A 23,235-nucleotide genomic window follows, 5' to 3' on the forward strand; every position below is an offset into this window, starting at 1 on the left:
GATGGCCAGGGCAGGGAGGGGGGTAAAGGTATTGAAGTGGTTCACTTGTATTTACCTCATTATAATGCGCCTATACGTCTCTTTTCTGCCAGGAAACATTGAATTTCTATACTCAGGCAGCCTGTGGTAGCTACAAAAGAACTACAAGTTCCAGCATGGACTCTGCCCTTCTAATACCTCACATGATTCCCGCCCTTTCCACACCTCATCCTCCGCCCCTTTTTGGCCTCGCACACCTCTCCACCGCCCACCTCACACGCCCGCTCTTCTCTCATTGGCCTGCCGTCACTGGCCCTAACACTCCAGACGTTGCTCTGACAACAAGGTTTCCCCAGAGCCCGCCCTCTGCGTGACGCAAGGCATGCCGGTCACGTCAGGCAGTGAGCAGACGCCGCGGTGTATGCCGGGTACAGAGAGGCGGCCTGCTGACGGATCCCGGGACAGCGTCTGAGGGGGGATCCCTGGCCCTGCCAGTCACCGGCCGAGGCACAGCGGGGAAGTACCGGGGCCGGCGCAGCGACCGCCCGAAAGGGGTTCCCCGTTCCGCTAGACGGAACTCCGGCGCTTTCCGCCCCCCCCCGGGATCCCCGAACTGCCACCGACCCCGGTCCATGACCCATCTCTACCCGACACTGCACCGGCCGGACACCGGGGACACGCCTCAAGGTAACCAGAGACCCACTCTCTTCATCCCTACCTACCTCCTGTGTGCACCCCGCACTTTACTCCCATAGAGAGTGAGACCAGACCCCCCCCCCCATCCCAGAGAGTGAGACCAGACCCCCCCCCCCATCCCAGAGAGTGAGACCAAACTCCCCCCCCCATCCCAGAGAGTGAGACCAAACCCACCCCCCCATCCCAGAGAGTGAGACCAAACCCCCCCCCCCATCCCAGAGAGTGAGACCAGACCCCCCCCCCATCCCAGAGAGTGAGACCAGACCCCCCCCCCATCCCAGAGAGTGAGACCAGACCCCCCCCCCCATCCCAGAGAGTGAGACCAGACCCCCCCCCCCCCCATCCCAGAGAGTGAGACCAGACCCCCCCCCCCATCCCAGAGAGTGAGACCAGACCCCCCCCCCATCCCAGAGAGTGAGACCAGACCCCCCCCCCATCCCAGAGAGTGAGACCAGACCCCCCCCCATCCCAGAGAGTGAGACCAGACCCCCCCCCCCATCCCAGAGAGTGAGACCAGACCCCCCCTCCCCATCCCAGAGAGTGAGACCAGACCCCCCCTCCCCATCCCAGAGAGTGAGACCAGACCCCCCCTCCCCATCCCAGAGAGTGAGACCAGACCCCCCCTCCCCATCCCAGAGAGTGAGACCAGACCCCCCCTCCCCATCCCAGAGAGTGAGACCAGACCCCCCCTCCCCATCCCAGAGAGTGAGACCAGACCCCCCTCCCCATCCCAGAGAGTGAGACCAGACCCCCCCTCCCCATCCCAGAGAGTGAGACCAGACCCCCCCTCCCCATCCCAGAGAGTGAGACCAGACCCCCCCTCCCCATCCCAGAGAGTGAGACCAGACCCCCCCTCCCCATCCCAGAGAGTGAGACCAGACCCCCCCTCCCCATCCCAGAGAGTGAGACCAGACCCCCCCTCCCCATCCCAGAGAGTGAGACCAGACCCCCCCTCCCCATCCCAGAGAGTGAGACCAGACCCCCCCTCCCCATCCCAGAGAGTGAGACCAGACCCCCCCTCCCCATCCCAGAGAGTGAGACCAGACCCCCCCTCCCCATCCCAGAGAGTGAGACCAGACCCCCCCTCCCCATCCCAGAGAGTGAGACCAGACCCCCCCTCCCCATCCCAGAGAGTGAGACCAGACCCCCCCTCCCCATCCCAGAGAGTGAGACCAGACCCCCCCTCCCCATCCCAGAGAGTGAGACCAGACCCCCCCTCCCCATCCCAGAGAGTGAGACCAGACCCCCCCTCCCCATCCCAGAGAGTGAGACCAGACCCCCCCTCCCCATCCCAGAGAGTGAGACCAGACCCCCCCTCCCCATCCCAGAGAGTGAGACCAGACCCCCCCTCCCCATCCCAGAGAGTGAGACCAGACCCCCCCTCCCCATCCCAGAGAGTGAGACCAGACCCCCCCTCCCCATCCCAGAGAGTGAGACCAGACCCCCCCTCCCCATCCCAGAGAGTGAGACCAGACCCCCCCTCCCCATCCCAGAGAGTGAGACCAGACCCCCCCTCCCCATCCCAGAGAGTGAGACCAGACCCCCCCTCCCCATCCCAGAGAGTGAGACCAGACCCCCCTCCCCATCCCAGAGAGTGAGACCAGACCCCCCCTCCCCATCCCAGAGAGTGAGACCAGACCCCCCCTCCCCATCCCAGAGAGTGAGACCAGACCCCCCCTCCCCATCCCAGAGAGTGAGACCAGATTTCTCCCCCCCCCCCCAATCCCAGAGAGTGAGACCAGACACCCCCCCCCCCCCCAATCCCAGAGAGTGAGACCAGACACCCCCCCCCCCCCCAATCCCAGAGAGTGAGACCAGACACCCCCCCCCCCAATCCCAGAGAGTGAGACCAGACACCCCCCCCCCCCAATCCCAGAGAGTGAGACCAGACACCCCCCCCCCCCAATCCCAGAGAGTGAGACCAGACACCCCCCCCATCCCAGAGAGTGAGACCAGACACCCCCCCCATCCCAGAGAGTGAGACCAGACACCCCCCCCCCCCTCCCATCCCAGAGAGTGAGACCAGACACCCCCCCCCCTCCCATCCCAGAGGGTGAGACCAGAGTTCTCCCCCCCCCCTCCCAGAGAGTGAGACCAGAGTTCTCCCCCCCCCCCCCCCCCTCCCAGAGAGTGAGACCAGAGTTCTCCCCCCCCCCCCCCTCCCAGAGAGTGAGACCAGAGTTCTCCCCCCCCCCTCCCAGAGAGTGAGACCAGAGTTCTCCCCCCCCCCCTCCCAGAGAGTGAGACCAGATTTCTCCCCCCCCCCCCTCCCAGAGAGTGAGACCAGATTTCTCCCCCCCCCCCCCCCCTCCCATCCCAGAGAGTGAGACCAGTTTTCTCCCCCCCTCCCATCCCAGAGAGTGAGACCAGATTTCTCCCCCCCCCCCCCATCCCAGAGAGTGAGACCAGATTTCTCCCCCCCCCTCCCATCCCAGAGAGCGAGACCAGATTTCTCCCCCCCCCATCCCAGAGAGCGAGACCAGATTTCTCCCCCCCCCATCCCAGAGAGCGAGACCAGATTTCTCCCCCCCCCCCCATCCCAGAGAGCGAGACCAGATTTCTCCCCCCCCCCCCATCCCAGAGAGTGAGACCAGATTTCTCCCCCCCCCCCCCATCTTAGAGAGTGAGACCAGATTTCTCCCCCCCCCCCCTCCCATCCCAGAGAGAGAGAGACCAGACCCCCCCCCCCCCATCCCAGAGAGTGAGACCAGACCCCCCCCCCTCCCATCCCAGAGAGTGAGAGCACATCCCCCCCCCCCCCATCCCAGAGAGTGAGACCAGACCCCCCCATCCCATAGAGAGTGTGTGAGACCGTTCTCCCCCCCCCCCCCCATCCCATAGAGAGTGTGTGAGACCAGGCCACAACCCTCCCCCAACCCCCTTCCCCGCCATCACTTAGAGAATGTGAGACCAGGACCTCCCCCCCCCCCCCCCCCTCAAAAGTCCCATAGAGTGTGCTATATACCCCTCCTCCCCCCACTGTATGTGTTATATCCATATTTATTATTATACCCCCCATACCGTGTGTATAAATTACATATTCCTCATTCTACCCCCTCCCCTCATAGTAAGTGTATGGATTATATACTCATCATGCTTATTAATAGAACCCCCGAGTGTGTTATAGGACATTATACCTAATACCCCCCCCCTTAGTATGTATTCTATCAGCCCCCACTGTGTTGTGTGACATTATGTCTGTGACCTTTCTCTGTAGTGTCACTGCTGTGTATTCTATTATGTCATCCCTGATACACTATCCTCCCCCATAGTGTTTACTTCTGTGTTCTATGACATTATATTCTCCATGTATTATCCTCTCTTCTCCAGCTGTGTTCTATATGACATTGTATCCAATATCCTGCCCCCCCCCACATAGTGTATTCTGTGATGATATATTTATTATACCCCCTGCAGTGTGTTATATGACATTATATCTACGACCCTATCCTTCATAGTGTCACTGGTGTGTATTCTATCATCCCTAATATACGATTAATGTTCTATGACATTATACTGAATATCTTCATCCATAGTATGTACAGTATTATCACCTCCCCCCACTGTCTGTGAGTTATGACATATCTATGACCTTATCCTTCATGGTGTCACTGCTGTGTATTATATTACCCTCATGGTGTGTGTGTGTTATGACACTATACATAATGCCCCCCCCCCATGGCCATATAGTGTGTATTATACAGCGAGTAAAATATGTATTGAACACGTCACCATTTTTCTGAGTAAATCTATTTCTAAAGGTGCTATTGACATGAAATGTTTACCACATGTCTGTAATAACGCATACAATCCATATATGCAAAGAAACCCAAACAAATAGGTTCAGGAATTAAGTTATGTGTAAACAAATGGAATGACACAGGGAAAAAGTATTGAACACGTTAACTGAAATGTATTTAATACTTCGAACAAAATCCTTTGTTGGTAATGACCGCTTCAAGACGCGTCCTGTATGAAGAAACTACATTGCTCAGGTTTGATTTTGACCCATTCTTCCACATACAGTCTTCAATTCTTGAAGGTTCAGTGGGCCTCTTCTATGAACTCTGATCTTTTAGTTCTTTCCATAGATTTTTTTTTTTATTGAATTCAAGTCAGGTGATTGGCTGGGCCATTCTAGCAGCTTTATTTCCTTTCTTTGAACCCAGGTGAGGGTTAGCTTGGCTTTATGTTTGTTTCTTTTTATGTATGAATTGTATGGGTTGTTACCGACATGTGGTGAAAATTTAATGTCAATAGCACCTTTAGAAATCTATTCACCTAGATAAATGGTGACGTGTTCAATACTTATTTTACCCGCTGTATCCTCCCTACTATGCTACCCTCATAGAGTGTGTTATGACATTATACATAATACCTCCCCCATAGAGTATATATTATATTCTCTCCCATAGAATGTTTATCATTCTGTCCATGACCAAATCCTTGATGGTGTCACTACTGTATATATTATATAATCCATAGTATACTATCGCGCAGAGTGTGCACCACTTCTGTATGCTATGACATTCTATTTATTATACCCCATAGTGTGTATGTATTATATACTCCTCATGTGTTAACCCCTCTACTACTGTGTGTGTTATGACATTGGGGTCAATTCACTTTACCCCCCGGTCACATCAAGCCCGACTTTGAAATCGTGCGACTTACAGTGAAGTCACACAATTTCAAAGTCGGATTACATGCCGATTTCAGGTGCGATTTGCAAGACATCTGTTACAGATGTCTATGCAAATCGCACCAAAAGTAGTGCATGTACTACTTTAGAAAGCGGTGCGGCTACGACCAAGTCGAAACCGCACCGATATGACCGCTCTAATTGGAGACAGTAGGCTGCGATTTGCAAGTCGAATGGTATGCAAATCGCATGCCAAGCCGCACTCAGTGCGACTGTGGTGTCAAGGATTTTGCATGTGGTGTGAAGATCATGTCACCCATTTTTCTGTAATATCACATGAGATGAAAACATTCAATCCATCAAAGTTAAATATTGAATGTGAGATAAATATTGTACATTTTGTTAAAAATGGTGAGATAGATACCAAAAAAGCAGATTAATCTTTAGTCTGTTCACTAAAGAACACACACGCATTGGTTATTTCTCACCTGCCAGTAGGCAGTCGGTATTTTAGCAGCGTACAATAATAACAATGAAGAGAACTCTACACTGCCCAGTAAACTTAAAAGTATACAAAGTATCAGTGTGGAGATGTTCTGTCCTGAGCTCAGGAATGAAAATAAATTGTAACATTTCACCAGAAGGAGATGGTTCTGTGAATGGAAGCACGCTAGAATGTTTTCAGATTCATATTTCCGTGTGCATTTGTTTACAGAACTATCCTCCTCTGGTATAGTGTTAGCATGTAAAAAGAAAATTACGAAGAAACGCCAAAAATAACTCTACATTTAAGTGATAAATACCCCAAAACATAATTATTTAATGCATTTGATAAATAACGCATCCCTTTTAGTGATTGTACTACTTTTGGAATTAATACCACATGAGCTATTTTAAGTAAAAAATGTATGTGGTATTTATCTCTTAGTAAATTGACCCCATTATACCCAATATATCCCCCCCCCCCCATATGGTGTCATTGCTGTGTATATTACATGGCTCGACAAATCCCAGGCACCAGGTTGCCTCAGCAGTTAAAAATTGTGTTGTCCTGGTGCTCCCGCCAGCCCGTCCACTACTGCCACCAGGCGCAACTCCTCAGGCAGTCATTCACTGAGCTCCTCACCTTCTCTCCTTTTATTGGGCACGTATTACATGTCTACCTTGTGTGGGGGAGCAATGTTTGGTAAGCCTGTCTGCCTCTCCCCTCGCCATTGGCTGGAACTTCCCTCCCCCAATAGGGAGGCGAAATGGGGACAACAGTTTCTCTGATTGTCTAGCCAGGAAGATGGCGAGGACGATGCACAGAGGAGCCGACAGTGAGCCTCGGCTCTACTTAAGGGTTGAGAGTGACCTGGTTGAGCCCCATGCACCATGCACACACTGGAGGGGAGGAAAATAGTCCTAGAACTGCAGCCTCTCCGGCTCCCAGCTTCATTTACTGGCTTGCAGTCTATGGCAGGGGTACTGATATAAGGGGGGGTGTCTTCCTGATCAAATGGAGATCCCTAAGGGGGAGGGGGAACTGATATAAGGGGACTTTAAGCTAATGGGGGTCTCTAAGGGGGTGGGGGGGGGGTACTGACTGCTGCTGATCAGAAGTCAGCCCCCCCCATTAGATCAGAGTACCCCCTATATCAGCACCCCTCCTTACAGACCCCCATTAGATCAGAATCCCTTTATCTTACCAGCCCCCTTTAGAGACCCTCCTCTTCATTAGATTAGAGTCCCTTCACATTATCGCCCCCCTTAGAGACCTCCCCCATTATGACAGTCCCCTTTTATCAGCGACCCCCTATAAAGATCAACAGTTGGTTATCTCTGTCGCTGAAATCAAATCTCTGCCAGTCAAAATAATCTGGCTCCTAGATTCAAAGCAAATTTGTCAAGCCCTGATCATATTATTATATAATATCTGGTATACTCTTCTCCATATTGTATGTGAGTTATGATAGTATATGTATTATCCAACCCCCTTTAGTGTCAGTGCTGTTTATTACACCATGTCTAATATGCCGTCCTCCCATGTGAGTGTTTACATAACATTATACCTGATATTCCCCCCAATAGTGTGAGAGTTGTATTACAATATGTCCATTATCTGATCCTCATGGTGCCTCTGCTGTATTATAGTTTTATTTCCTCTGTCAAACATTTCACCATAGTGTGTGTCACCGCGGTGTGTTTATATTACTTTATACCTGTTCTCCTATTTACATAGCATGTGTGTGTGTCACTGCAGGTGTATTATGTCATCATCACGTGTTATCCTCCTCCCCCACTTTTTGTGTTTTATTACATTGTATTATTGTGTGTCACTGTTGTATGTATGACGTCTGTTATTCTATTCTTGTAGTGTCATTGCTATGTATGTTATATTCTGTCTATTATCTCCTCCCCCATAGCGTGTGTCACTGTTTATATAGTAAGTCATGTCCCTTACGCTGTGTTTGGGTGTCAGTACTGTGTGTGTAATGTTATTATAATGTATTTTTCTATCCCTGTAGTGTCTAATGTCATACTACATGTATTGTCCTCTCCTCCATAGTATCACTATTGTGTGTAATGTGTTATTATACTATATGTACTGTTCCATCCCACACTAGTGCATATAATGTGCTGTTATACTATATGTATTATCTTGTCCGGATGGTGTCACTACTATGTGTGGCATCCTATTCCCCCATGGTGTCACTATTGTGTATAACAGGGTTGCTCAACCCATGGCCTACGGAGCCCTCTGATGTGGCCTGCAACCTCAAACCAGGGAAGCACATGCCCATGCTCTGGGATGGCGGATTGGCAAGTGCAGATAAAAATCAATGGGTTGCTGACCCATCATTCCAAAGTATCGGAGTGCATGGAGGAAGCAGGCGGCCGTGGGAGGAGCAGGAGCTGCATAATCTGATGCTTCTTCTGTAGTGCTGACTCCTGTCCCAGGTGGGGTGATACCTAGTGCAGTAGCAGCCTGGAGAGCAATGCCAGCAGAAGCTGAAAGAGGTCAGGGTATTAAACATCACTTACATTGAACTTTTGCAATGGGCATATTAGCACTTTTTTTGTGTGTTTAAAATAAGGGTTATTAGGCTGCTTTCATAGCCTCACATATGCACTGTGCTGCACCCATTGTGCGGGTAAACCGAAGCACATCAGTGTGGAAACCGCATTGCAGAGAGCTCAGGACAGTAAGGGTTTGTTATATTTGTGGTTTGGGGATTGGTAAAACCCCATATTACATTATGGCCCTCAACTGGTTACCAAATCACCTACGTGGCTCTTGCTCTTCAAAGGGTTGAGCACCCCTGGTGTATAGTGTGCTATACTGTGTGCATTATCCTATTCCCCCCTTGGTATCACTACTGTGTATAATATGTTATACTGTATATATTATTGTCTCTACTGTATATATTGTAGCAAGTCTTTTGTCTCATCCTCTTGTGTGTGTCTGTCTGTCTCTCTATGGTTTGTTACATCATATGTATTGTCCTGACCCAAGTAGTGTGTGTGTGTTGCTGCTCTGTACGTTACATGAATATATTGTATCTATTTCCCTTTCATCTACACTATAGCATGTGCCACTACTATGTATTTTATTACATTGCGTATATTGCCCTATTCCATACAGTGTGTGGCACTGTTGTATATATGTTGTAATTTCATCATGTTTAGTATCCTGCCATCCATACTTTGTGTGACTGCTATGTATGCAATGTTATGACAATAAAGCTGGCCATGCACTGAGCGAATTTTGGCTGGTTCATCAGGAATTTGATCAGTGGGTGGCTATGATGAGACCCTTCCTACCCTACATCCTTCAATCTGAAAATGGAAGGAGCTGGGCGGTACATTGCTGGCCAAAAATGATTGTAGCTAATCAGATGCCAGCACCCTTTGAGTATTTTAATAGCTGTGGGTGGTGCTGGGGAGATTCCTCCATCCACACTCTGGCATGGATGGGGGAATCAATAGATTTCTCTCAATCAGTCTGCAGGGCTGAGCAAGAGGAGTCTTAGTGTGTGGGCATCTTACATCTTTTATCCTTTCCCCTTATAGTGTGTGTGTGTGTCACTGTTGTATATTTTATAGTATTACACTGTGTCTTATATCCTGACCCCTGTATTATGTGTCACTACTATGTATTTTATTTTATAACTTCATGCTTATTACCTATCCCCAATAATGTATGTACAGGTGCATCTCAATTATTTAGAATATCATCAAAAAGTTAATTTATTTCAGTAATTCAATTAAAGTGAAACTCATATTATATAGATTCGTTATAGACAGAGTGAACTTTTTCACAATATTATAATTTTCTGAGATACTGAATTTTGGGTTTTCACTAGCTGTAAGCCATACTCCTCAAAATTAAAAGAAAGAGAAATGCTTGAAATATATCACTCTGTGTAATGAATCTATATAATGAGTTTCACTTTTTTAATTGTATTACTGAAATTAACTTTTTGATGATATTCTAATCATGAGATACAGGTGCATACCTCAGGGATGTTGAATATCCCCGACGCCCGGGACATTTTGTTCCGGACAGGTAGGTTTTTTCTTAACCTTTTAGCCCTGCTGCGGGCAAGCAGCAGGGCTCACCTGTCAGTCGGAAGCATTCGGGCAGTAGCACTACCACTGATTGCTTCCTCACAGTGCCAGCCTCCTTTTTCTCCTCCTTGTCCCTTGTGTGAAGAAAAAAAAATTAACAAAAAGAAAAAAAATTTTTTTTTTGTAAGAAATCAAAGTTACACCCAAGCACATAACGGCCCCCACCCCCACATATACGCACGTACAAACGTAAAAGCACACGCTGGGGCGCTTATGCATGAAAACGTCAATTGCAATACACGTTACATATTACTGCGGATGCAAGAATGAGTGCAATAATTCTAGCACCAGACCTCCTCCGTTACATTATACTGATGACCTCTAAGGGGCTTTAAAAGTGTCACCTATAGAAAATATAGGGCACTGAAGTTCGTTGCCATTGCACGAGTTCATGCAAATTTAAGGTTTGACATGTTGGATATCTATTTACTCGATGCACCCTCATCTTTTATATTTAAAAAAAATAGGTTAATTTATTGCTTTTTTGTGCCCTAAAATTCTTGTATTTTTTTACTGAAATTTTTTGGTAATATGCAAAATTAAAAATTGGAACTACCACTATTTTATTCTCTAAGGTCCCTGCTTTCATAAATTATATAATGTTTGGGGGTTTTGTGTAATCTTCAGGTCTAAAATTATTTTTTTAAACAAAAAATGCAAAAATGGCTCTGGCAATGAAAGCGATAAAGGATAAGCCTGACACTCCCCTTCTCCGAGGAGCAGCCAATCGGTGCTCATTACACTGCAAGGTCTTTCCCCTCCCTGCTAGTCCCCGGGTGCGGTACTGGAGACAGGCAGGGAGGTGTGGAGGAGATATGCAGCACAATGTTAAAATTATTACACATTTAAGTTGCCTTAAAGCCCCAGACATTCCTAAAATTACCTCCGATTTAAATACGGTTTTGGTTAAAAAAAAAAGTTTTTTTTTGTTTTTTTTTTTTCTTCTGGACAAGTAGATTGTGGAACTGATTTAGTCCCTGGACAAGTAATTTTTCAAAAATGTCCAAACCCCTGATACCTGTATGTCACTTCTGTGTATATTATATTGTTAATCTAGCCTTCATGGTGTGTGTCTGCTGCTGTGTTATATTTCATATTGTCCGAAATTATGGTTATCCTCTTCCCCCATAGCGTGTCTTTCACTGGTGTGTGTTATATAATGACTACTAACCAGTCACCATCTGTATTGGATATCTGTCACCGTGTATGTTATATAAAATTTTGTCTGTTATCTCCTCCCTGCATTAATGTGTGCATCTGTCACTGCTTCAGATATTGTTTATTATATAACACATTATACCCCATAGTGTGTGGCTGTCACTGCTGTCTGTTTTGTTATTACATCATGTCTCTATCCTTCATCCCTTGCTACTTTGTAATTGTATCATGTCTATATTATGCCCCATAATGAGTATCTGTCACTACGATATATACAATTTTGTCATGTCAATTACACCCACGTAATGATTAACTACGGTTTATGTTGTATAATGTCTGTTGTCTTCTCCCCCCTAGTGTCTGTCACTACTGTGTATATTATGCCATATCCATTGTCTTAGGCCCCATAGTCTGCTATAAGAGATGTGCACACTTATGTATGTTCTCCCCAAGCAAAAAACAAAACTGCAGCTATAGGCCAGTTGCTGTAGGATCTATAGCCAGTTTTATTCCCTGAGTAGCGTAGGAACTTTCTCTCCCACAGTAAGCACTATTTTTGATTATTGCATGCTGAACCTTTTTGTAAAAAGTGATTGAGTGGGCAGCATAGCCTCCCTTTTGCTTGTTTGATCTATTTCATCTTCAAAGATCAGAGGTTCCTGTATATCTGAAGCCAAAACCTGTCTTCATTTTGAATACATTTGGGGAAGGTTAAAATCACCATTTATTTATTTTTTTACACTCATCAGGGAGATTTCTATTCACTTCCTTGTGTAATAGGTCAAAGATAACACCCAATGTAAAATCCTTAGGAGTCCAAAGTTTCTATTCATCTGGTTATACCAAGCAAGGCAAAAGACAGCCAATGTGTTTCGGGACTACACAATCCCCCTTCATCAGGTCTGGAGGAAAAGTTTAAAACGAGTAAGGCTTCTTTCACATGAGTGGGACCACTCTTGTTTGCCTGTCAGTTTTTCAGGCGGACAGATCAGACCCCATGGGGTTTATTTACTAAAGCTGGAGAGTCCAAAATCAGACTCCCTTCTGCATAGAAACCAATCAGCTTCCAGGTTTCATTGCCAAAGCTTCATTGAACAATCTGAGGTTAGAAGCTGATTGGTTTCTATGCAGAAGGGAGTCTGATTTTGGACTCTCCAGCTTTAGTAAATAAACCCCCATATGTCTGTTTACACCCGCCTACATCCAATTTGATCCAGTCCACAAAAAACAGATGAATGGAGATCTGTTCCCCATCTGTCGATCAGATAAGATGGCAGTTGGGTGTAAACGGACAGGTAGCCCGTTTACATCCAACCACCCATAAAAGGAGAACAGGCGGTGTCTACTCTGCATAATATTCCCAATGCACACGTTCCTCAAATTGGCTGTTCAGTATAGCTGGGTGCCGCAGTGATCACTGGCTGGGAACCTTGGACATCCAATGTGAAGAAATGTCACCAGCGCACAAATTATTCCTCAAGCAGGTCCAAAGTTTTATTCTGTGGTCAAATAGTGCAAATTAAAATGGTAGTAAAGTCCTCTTTGTGATTTTTACCTGCAGACAAGCTTTTATTATAAAGCTTACCTGCAGGTGAAATGAATATCTCCTAAACCTGCACAGTTTAGGAGATATTTGCTGTTTTTGGCATCCGACACATGTACTCTGAAGGAACAGCATACCCACGCCATTCCTTTAGAGCACTGTGCTGTGGCCCGTGACTCACGCATGCATGCGCGAGAGTGATGTCATCGCGGCTTGGCCAGTCACACAGCCGGATGTTGCGAACCTGGAAGTGGTATCAGTGGTGACTGCGCACAGCTGAAGGGCTTTGTTCTAAGTTGTTTCATAATGTGCTAGTATGCGATGCATACTAGGACATTATAACATTGCCTTGCTGGGGATTTATTAATTTTTTTTTTTTTTTTTATTTGAGTTTACTGCCGCTTTAAGGCTATGTTTCGGAGCCACGCAGGGCTCCTTCGTCAGGCAAGTGACCAAGGGGCCCTACATTGCTCCAAAACATTGCCTTAATTTGCACTATATGACCATGGAATAAAAGTTTGTTTGAGGAATCCTTGGTGTGCCGGTGACATTTCTTCACAGTGAATGCTTCTGCATTTGGCATCCTTTATGTGTGAAGCTAAACTGTATGAATACAGAGGTGACTGTCACTCACAGATGTTGCTAGCTTTTTTGAGCAAAACAAGACAAGAAATGCTTTCAAAGAACAATCCCAAAGATCACAGTGTAACAAAATGTAACCAAAGGTGTGTGGCTGGACGCAGTCTGGCCGGAAAGGATACAAATGTTTCTACTGTAATGTAGTTGGGTGCAGCGAGACAAACTCAAACCCATACAAATGATGGGATTGACCTAAAATCAACCCAGTTCAATGAAGTGGATATACTTCTATAGAAAGCATAAAGGTGTATATATAAAGACATTATATGTATGTGTGTGTGTATATATATATTTTATTATTAATTATAGGTACTTATGTAGCGCTGTCAATTTAAGCAGCGCTTTACATATTTTTTGTACATTCACATCAGTCCCTAACCCTCAAGGGTTCTAAGGTCCCTAACTCACATTCATACATACATAAACTAAAGCCAATTTAAACGGGAGCCAATCAACCTACCGGCATGTCTTTGGAGTGTGGAAGGAAACCAGAGTACCCAGAGGAAACCCACGCAGGCACAGGGAGAACATGCAAACTCCAGGCAGGTGGTGCCGTGGTTGGGATTCAAACCAATGACCCTACTACTGCCAGGTGGAAGTGCTTACCATTTAGCCACTGTGCTGCATATATATATATATATATATATATATATATATATATATATATATATATATATATATATATTATTTATTTTTTTTTTATTTTTTTTTTTTAATTTTTCTTTTTTTTTTTTAAGTTTTAAATAGAATGGGGAGGTATTAGAATAGCTGTCAAGTTTTTATTGCGGTCCCCCTATCTGTTATCTGTTTGCCCTGGTTGCTATTATTATCGAAAGTGAGAAAAATCCCAAATTTTGGATTGCTCCCTGAAGAGGAATAGAAATCTTTCAATGGGGACACTAGTTCTGGTGACATTCAGAAATTCCCTCACTTTGTAGGGATTTCCTCTTGCTTCTTATTTTGGCCATGGGACAAGGTGTGAACACAAAACAAGACACAGATGGTAAAAAACAAACAAACTGACAGAGGTTATAACCTTATCCAAAAAGAAAAAAAAATTGCCTTTAGTTATCGCAGGAACGAGCATACCCATTAGAAGATTTCCCCTGTTCCTATTCTGTTGGCAACTCAAACGTTTGTATTTCTTCTCATTTTCATTCCTACTCACATTTTTGATCAGGACAGCTAGAGAGAGTGAATCTCCTTAAAAGGGGACACAGAGTGGTTCTATCTCCTCAGCACTCTAAGGCTTAAAAAAAATAGTTATACCTTTTATTTTCTACATTTTCAACCCATCATGGACATGCATAAGCAAGATGTGATTGTAAGCTACTCTGGTGCATTGCAGCATGTGCATTGCCTTAGCACTTTGGGGGTCTAGTCAGAATGAATGACGCAGCAATGCGTTAACAAATATAGTGTTCTTGAAATACATTTAAATTGACCTTTTAGAGGTTCAGTGATTAAAACCAATAGCCATGTGGATCTTCACTAGTTTGAAGGCCTGGGAAATACCTGCCTCAGCTATGTTAATGCAGATGATGCAGTACTCTTGCAGGTTCCATTGGGGTTTGTTTACTGAAACTGCATGGTGCAAAATCTGGCGTAGCTCTGCAGATAAACCAAAAGCTTCCAGTTTTTATTGTCAAAGCTTAATTGAACAAGCTGAAGTTAGAAGCCGATTGGCTACCATGCACTGTTTCACCAGATTCTGAGTGCTCCAGTTTTAGTAAATCTACCCCATTGTCTTTGAGAGAGTGCTGCCTAGAAACTTATTTAAAAAGCAGTTAAAATGTAAATCCACCTATACCAATCAAAAACAGTCTCTTATTAGTGCAAAGCAGATAGAATGGTGAAAGATGAGTGTTTAGTGGAATATTTCACTTTGCATATTACTCTTAAGGCTATAGCTGATGTATGGGCTCCCAAAGACAGACTCTGAAAGCCTGCCTGCTTGTGCTTTGGTTTGCTTTAGATAACAGTGTGGGAGACTATAGTTCAGAAATAGAAGATAATCCTTTTGCTGCCATGGCAAAGGCATGTATTTATTTTTGACTAATCACCCTGTTAGTATAGTGTGGGTTCACACTATTTTTATCAGCATTTCTTGCTGTGAGGGGTGTACCCAGCATAGAGAGGCATCTTATATTGTCTGGATGTTTTGTTTTGTTCTCTTCAGTGCCTGGTAAGTTCTAAATCTGTTCTGTTTATACATGTGTATTATTTCCAAATAATTGCTGTCTGATTGTGAGTGTGCGTGCCAATCACATGTTATAGAGTTTGTGAGGTTTTGCATCATAGCTATTATTGCAGTAGAGAATTGTTGTTAAAGTAGACCTGTCATAGGATAATTATGTAGGCTGCCTCTCCTTTTGAGAATGCTCCTTCCCTGACTTTCATGCTCATGCTTTGGCTTCAACAGTAGTCTCCATGGGTGCCCCTGCTCTGTCTAAGTAGGGAATCCATATACTGATCCCCTGAGGAGCCAGATAAGAATAGAAATGGATGTCACATTTGACATCCGGACCCATGAAATCGCTATGGGTGGCCAGATTTAAACAGATGTATGTCCGCTATATCCATCCACATCTGATCAGGTCTGCTAAAGTGAACCTAGATGCAAAGTTGTTGCATTTGATCTGATGAGCATGAATGACCTGGATGTAAATTGTATGCACATCTGCTTACATCCAGCCACCCATAAGGATACATATGCAGACTGTTTTTGATTCATGCAATCACAGGTAAAAAATGGACTGACAGAATATCTGTACAATAAGGGTCTAAAAGATTATATAAAGCCATAATATTTTAGATAGAGTGGGGAAGGATTAGAACTACTGTTGGGTTTTTAGTGCTGTCTGAGGCTTCATTATAAAAACTACCTTTAGACCTCGTTTTCTCTAGCGGTGCTCTCTGAAGAGTGAATCAAGTAGTTTTACCACTCCCCCAACTGCTAATGTAAACTGCTAGGCCTTACAGACTGTCTTGCTGATTACGGTGAATATGGGGTGACATTGCAAGGCTTTATATCAATCCTGGAGTTCAGCTTTCAGTTTTGGATGGCAAGAAAAGCTTAGACCCTCTGTTTTTATTGCTGTGTTTCTGTTGAAGAGATTTCCCCTCACGTCCTGTCCTTGTGAACACACTAACACAAACATTAGTGATGGGAAATTTCAGCAATACAGGCTTGAGAAGAAGGCTAAGTTTACCTTTTTGTAAAAAAAAACTCAATACATAGATGCATGTGATTTTGCAGGCAGAAAAGTATTTTTTGCCATGAAGCTTGCAATGCATTGCACCCATGATCTGTGGATCACGGGAGCAATGTAAGGCACCTGTAGACGCTCTGGCAACTGTCTGCCCATACCTCCATATGGGCAGACAGTTACTTAGCTTCAGGAAGTGTCGGTGAACTATGAGGGCGCTGATGAGCGCCTTGCTATTTCATTGAGAACCACAAACTGTCACAGTGGCACACAGGACTTGTAGTTCATTCATGACCAGACACAGCTGTGTGGGTTGAGCTTGCACAGCCACACTAATTTTAAATTGTGTGTGGAAATGGATGGGGGGGGGGTGTTGTGAGTCTGCTGCATTAGTAAACCTGTTGCCTTGTCCACCCTGACTACGGATGTAACATGTTACTAAAGGTAAACTTATCTTTTAACAATCCTCCCCTCTAAAGTCTAAAGCTTGGTATACACTAGTGGAATTTTGCTGTACACTTTTCAGTGTAAGAATATTTTTGTTTTTCTAATCATTAGTGGGGTCAAACGGATGTTCATTTTCTGCTGCTCTGGTGAGAAAATTCAAAGGAACAGGATGGAAAACTTTATAACACCTAAAAGCAAAGTAAATCTTGAACTACTATTGAACATTCTGAGAATTTAAATTTTTTAAAGAATGTTCATATGAATTTCTATTATTGTACACCCATGCTTAAAGGATAAGTTCACCTTTCATAACATGTTACAGTAAAATGTTACACCCTGAATATGGGTGTAACACCAGCCTGTGCACCCGCCCCCCCAATCCACTGTTTTGACAGCTGGCTTCATCATTCATTCAACTACCATGGAGCGCTGTGGTAGTTCATTGATTCTTTCTGGCAGAGTGAAACTGCCTTCTCGTACAATGTACAGGCTGATAGCACACACTGAGCTAATCGCTGGTGCAATGCTTTCCAGGCTGCTGAAAAAAACCTAGTAAATGCACTTTTTTTTTTTTTTTCCCCTGCAAAAAAATGTGCATTTATTTATTTATTTTTTTAAAAGTGAATTTATCCTTTAAGGTTTTTCATTGCCACTTGTCTAGTTTTAGTGGCTTCACCTCACTTTCTGTCTTGGGGACTAGAGAATCAGAAGTAAGGGTAAAATCTCCTCAGTGAAGACGTGGCAATGAAAAGCAAACATTTCAACCTTTTCCCACTTTAGCAAAAAGTGCTAGAGTTAATACTGTAGATATTCAGTATTTGTGACCAAGATCATTATTTTGTAAATCTTATCAGTGTGTGTGGAGTGTACCGATCTTATCCCACTGCAAGCCTACCAACCTGCGTTTGTTTAATTGAAAACAGAAGACGTTCCACAGTCTTTATGATGTGAAACAGCCAGACACTATGGGGGAGATTTACTAAAACTGGAGCACTCAGAAGCTGATTGGCTACCTTGCACAGCTGCTCTGGATTCTAACTTCAGCTTCTTCAGTTAAGCTTTGGCAATAAAACTTGGAAGCTGATTGGTTTCTAGGCAGAATGAGCCTTATTTTGCATTCTCTGGTTTTAGTAAATAAGCCCATGTGTGCTATTTGACTAGGCTTTAGGCCAAATGAGGGAGCTCTGAAGCATTTCTTGTTAATCACTGGCAAGAAAAGGGTACCCTTTTTAAATCAGAATCTTACAATTTGTTATTGCAGACATGCGCCCTGCGGATTCACGAGATGTGTAAATACAATTAGTAGCTTAAATGGTAATTGGTTAATTTAGTGAATTCAAGATTATAACAATATCCTCCTTTTGATCAGAATGTTTTCCTTCACATTTGATGCAAACGATTGATTCTGTCCTTTATTGTATCCCCGTAGTTAGCACACAATGCATACCGCCTCCTTGTGGGCCGGACCTGTATGTGTATTATACCTGTCAGTCTGCTGGTGAACAATACATTGAGGTGTTGTATTTAGGAAGCTTATGAAGGATGCATTTTGTATTTTGGACTTTCGCTTGCTAAATTTTTGGTGTATGATTTGGAAACACACTAAACCGATGTGGTCATCTTCTTTTAAAGATGATGTGCGAAGTGATGCCAACTATCAGCGAGGCTGAGATGCCTTCGGGGGGAAACGGAAGCCATGGATCGGGCTCCCCTCTACAAACGGACTCTGATTCCCACTTTGAGCAACTAATGGTTTCAATGCTAGAAGAGAGGGACAGATTGCTGGATACACTACGAGAGACCCAGGAAACACTAGGGATAAATCAAGGCAAGCTACAGGAAGTGACCCATGAACGGGACTCTCTACAAAGGCAGCTCAACACGGCTTTGCCACAGGTATTTATATTCTTAAATATTATGTGCTTTTTTAAGACGTTTTGTTTAACAATAACAATTTTGATTTAAGTTAGTTAGACTTCCCCCATCCTCTGGAACTCCCTACCCCAATCCATCAGACTGTCACCTACCCTCCTCACCTTCAGGCGCACCCTGAAAACCCTCCTCTTCAGGGAAGCCTACCCCAACCTCACCTAACACCCGACCTCGCCTAACAACTAACCTCCTCCACTCCTCCCACCACTCCATCCCCCACAGCCATCTCCTCCTGTACCACCTTCCCCTCCCTCCTAGATTGTAAGCTCGAAAGAGCAGGGCCCTCGAACCCCTCGTGTATTGTATTGTTACTGTCTTGTCTCATGTTCTGCCCCCCTTGCTACTGTACAGCGCTGAGCATATCCTTTGGCGCTATATAAATACTGTATATTAATGTAAAGAAGCCATTGATAAGCTGTGAGGTAGCAAATGCCTCTACATGGACTCATATTCACATCATCACTAAAGAGCCCAAGGTTGCCCAGCTAGTGAGCGCCTGGCTTATGAACAATAAGAGCCGCAAGCTGTGTGTCTTTACAGTCATGTGACTTTACATCTCTTTTTCTTATATTGACTTATTGCCATCCTGTTTGGCTTGCAGAAGATTAGACTTGGATTTCCACTGTTTGCTCTCAGTCTGTGACTACTTATTTTTATGTATAAAGTGACATTTCAGGAGATACATAAAGCTGTAAAGGACTATGGAACACAATGGGTGCAGCTGACACAAATAAAATGTTTTTTGACTGTAACAGCTGGTAACAATTTTGCTTTATATGGTGCTTGTTAGGTTAGAATTATAGAAGATGCCATTGTTTAAATGTTTTTAAAGATACATTGAGCTTCCATGGCTGTCATCCACATGCTTGCATCAATGTCTGGAACTGGTATGCAGGTTGAGAGTTCCTATTTATTGGCAGATTACAGACTCTCTTGGTAGCTCAGTACGGGTGATGATGATCACAGGCTTTTTAGCTTTCGTATTATCTTGATAGGATTACCTTAAAGTTGCCTACTTTATGAGAGACCTCTCCTCACCCCAGTGGAAGAGCTCTGAAGCCACCAGAACTTGGCAATACTGTTAGTGTTTTCATCAAAGCTTGCCACCCACGTTTAAAGCCTTTGGTTTTTTGTTAAGGCCATGCTAGCCAGGGACCGTAAAACCTCTGAAACTCACTGACTGCCATTAGGAGGCTGTGAACTGCCAAAGAAATATGAGCAGTTTGATTGCTGGTCGTGTCAGACCATTTCAGATGTGCAATTTAAGGAGGTTAAATGGTGAGGGCTCCAAATAAGACATTGCTTCTTGTCAGTGATGGTTAAGGATGGAATAAGTGGAAAACTTCTGTACTTTTATAGCCTGTTCTGGAAGTTCAGCTCTTGGAAACCGTGATGACATTCATTGTCCTCTGCCCAGTTTTCCTAAATGAGCACCATTCTTTAGCAATGAAGGTATTTATTGCTGGTGACATGTTGAAGAGTTGCTCCAGTGCTATTGCATTGGCTATCATTGCCTGCAGACAAAAGACTCTTGTGTGTACAGAAGACGAGGCACTGCTGTTACTGAAATGTAAGGATTGTGCTTCAAGAACTGGCATCACCGTTGCAAAGTCAAGTTTTAAGACCCCTTATATTAAAGTAAATCTTTGCTGGTCTCCTAAGTAGTCTCTTTAGTAGCCTTGGCAGGATTAACAGGAAACACACCCCTTAAATAAGGGTGGATATTATCTGCTGAAGTCACTCAGCTTCTTGTTTGTTGAACTCTCTTCAGTCGTTCAGTTATTTTGGACATTTCATAGACATCCACAAATTTGTAACATCTTAAAAACTGGCAAAAGTTGTTTCTCTGCCATTTGAGTTACAATCGTAACACCCGGGTTGCTGTTTTGCTTTAAAGAGATTATGCTAGGCTGCATATGTAAGCTTCATTTTATTAATGCAGCAGGCTAACAACATTCCACTGGGAATTTGGTCTATTGCTATGTGCATTTGTGTAGTGAGTAGTAGTTTTTATTGTCTTGTGTTTACATGTAGGATTGATGCATTAGTTTACAACATGGTGTATTGAAAACATTGGCAGCTTCATACTATATCAAGATTTATGTCCCCTGTGAGTCTCTCTGAGTGCTAGGGCGTAGGTCTGTGTAGTCCCATGTTTGGATGTTATGATACAAAGTTTATAATCTGCGGTGGTACAGGGTATTGTTAAAGTGCCAGTAAACCCATATGCACATGCTTTAATATCTGAGTAGTGAACCTTATTAAAATTATAGTCCATATAATGCTGAATTACAGGGCTCATAAATACCATACTGTATATTCTTTGTAAGTGATCATTCTAAAGGTTGTGGGCGAAGCATATTTCTAACGTGACACATTATGCACATGTCTCTGCAGTATGTTGTCACTTTTGTGCTAGTGTGCACAGAGCTGATTGGTGCTGTTTGTGGTCACATAACGGATGAAAGCAGAACTATAGGCAACTTTTTTTTTCATTTTGGAGGGTTATAAACCCTATCAATGTTATTTTTTTGCCATCTGTGCCCCATTGCAGAGATTTTCCTTCATTTCCTGTCCAATAGCCAAACAGGAAGTGAGAGGAAAGTGTCAATATTTTGTGTGGCCACCATTATTTTCCAGCACTGCCTTAACCCTCTTGGGCACGGAGTTCACTAGAGCTTCACAGATTGTCACTGGAGTCCTCTTCCACTCCTCCATGATGACATCGCAGAGCTGGTGGATGTTAGAGACCTTGCGCTCATCCACCTTTCATTTGAGGATGCCCCACAGATGCTCAATAAGGTTTAGATCTGGAGACATTCTTGGTCAGTTCATCACCTTTACCCTCAGCTTCTTTAGTAAGGCAGTGGTCATCTTGGAGGTGTGTTTGGGATCGTTATCCTGTTGGAATACTGCCCTGCGGTTTGGTTTCCGAAGGGAGGGGATCATGCTCTACTTCAGTATGTCTCAGTACATGTTGACATTCATGGTTCCGTCAATGAACTGTAACTCCCCAATGCCGGCAGCACGCATGCAGCCCCAGACCAGGACACTCCCACCACCATGCTTGACTGTAGGCAAGACACACTTGTCTTTGTACTCCTCACCTGGTTGCCGCCACACACGCTTGACACCATCTGAACCAAATCAGTTTATCTTGGTCTTATCAGACCACAGGACATGGTTCCAGTAATCCATGTCCTTAGTCTGCTTGTCTTCAGTAAACTGTTTGTTGGCTTTCTTGTGCATCATCTTTAGAAGAGGCTTCCTTCTGGGACGACAGCCATGCAGACCAATTTGATGCAGTGTGCGGCGTATTGTCTGACCACTGACAGGCTGAACCCCCACCCCTTCAACCTCTGCAACAATGCTGGCAGCACACATACGTCTATTTCCCAAAGACAACCTCTGGATATGACGCTGAGCACGTGCAGTCAACTTCTTTGGTCGACCATGGCGAGGCCTGTTCTGAGTGGAACCTGTCCTTTTAAACCTGTGTATGGTCTTGACCACTGTGCTGCAGCTCAGTTTCAGGGTTTTGACAATCTTCTTATAGCATAGGGCATCTTTATGTAGAGCAACAATGGTTTTTTTGGGTTTTTTTCAGATCCTCAGAGTTCTTTGCCATGAGGTGTCATGTTGAACTTCCAGTGACCAGTGTGAGAGTGATAACACCAAATTTAACACACCTACTCCCCATTCACACCTGAGACCTTGTAACACTAAGTCACATGACACCAGGGAGGGAAAATGGCTAATTGGGCCCAATTTGGACATTTTCACTTAGGGGTGTACCGTTGTTGCCAGCGGTTTAGACATTAATGGCTGTGTGCTGAGTTATTTTGAGGGGACAGCAGATTTACACTATTATACAAGCTGTACACTGACTACTTTACATTGTAGCAAAGTGTCATTTCTTCAGTGTTGTCACATGAAAAGATATATAATAAAATATTTACAAAAATGTGAGGGGTGTTCTCACTTCTGTGAGATACTGTCCATTGAGATGAATTCGAAGAAGCAGCAATACTTAGTTGTGTACTGGGGGTTATGTAAAGCACGTTCACCGATATATGTTCTGGATGCAGATAGTGTGTTTGGAGTATACATCCATGCATGTGCGGATGCCTTACGCAGCATCTGGTGCATACAGCCTCATCTTTTGTTTCATCTCAATGGGCAGCTGTATGCAGGCATTGCGTGTTGTACAGCCTTGTACATGAAGCCTAAGGCTCCATTTAAATGTGGCACCACAAGCATGATATGTGTTTTGGCACACAATGCTGGAACGTGTACAGGTAATGTTTGAATGCAGCCTTAAAGGCACCCCCATGCCCAGCCTTAATGCACATTCATTCAAAAAAAAAAAAAAACATTGC

The 23,235-nt window shown here is 44.5% G+C and overlaps 1 protein-coding gene across 10 annotated transcripts in view; it reads left to right on the forward strand.

The window, feature by feature from the left end:
• Nucleotides 1–361: 361 nt before the first annotated feature.
• The window catches only part of PPFIA1 (PPFI scaffold protein A1), a 156,857-nt gene continuing 133,983 nt past the window's right edge, over nt 362–23,235 (forward strand). For 5 of the 10 annotated variants that reach the window (XM_089684584.1, XM_089684588.1, XM_089684585.1 and 2 more), the window contains exons 1-2: nt 363–666; nt 18,557–18,820. In XM_089684584.1, coding sequence (XP_089540710.1) covers nt 18,557–18,820 — 264 coding nt within the window. In that variant the 5' untranslated portion in view covers nt 363–666. Of the gene's footprint in view, nt 667–18,556; nt 18,821–23,235 lie in introns of all 10 variants that reach the window. The other 5 variants (XM_089684589.1, XM_089684590.1, XM_089684592.1 and 2 more) reach the window with 2 other exon arrangements.

The sequence above is a fragment of the Staurois parvus genome, unplaced genomic scaffold, assembly GCF_062004578.1.
Source record: "Staurois parvus isolate SC_StPar_1 unplaced genomic scaffold, SC_StPar_1.0 ptg000350l, whole genome shotgun sequence".
Taxonomy (NCBI): domain Eukaryota; kingdom Metazoa; phylum Chordata; class Amphibia; order Anura; family Ranidae; genus Staurois; species Staurois parvus.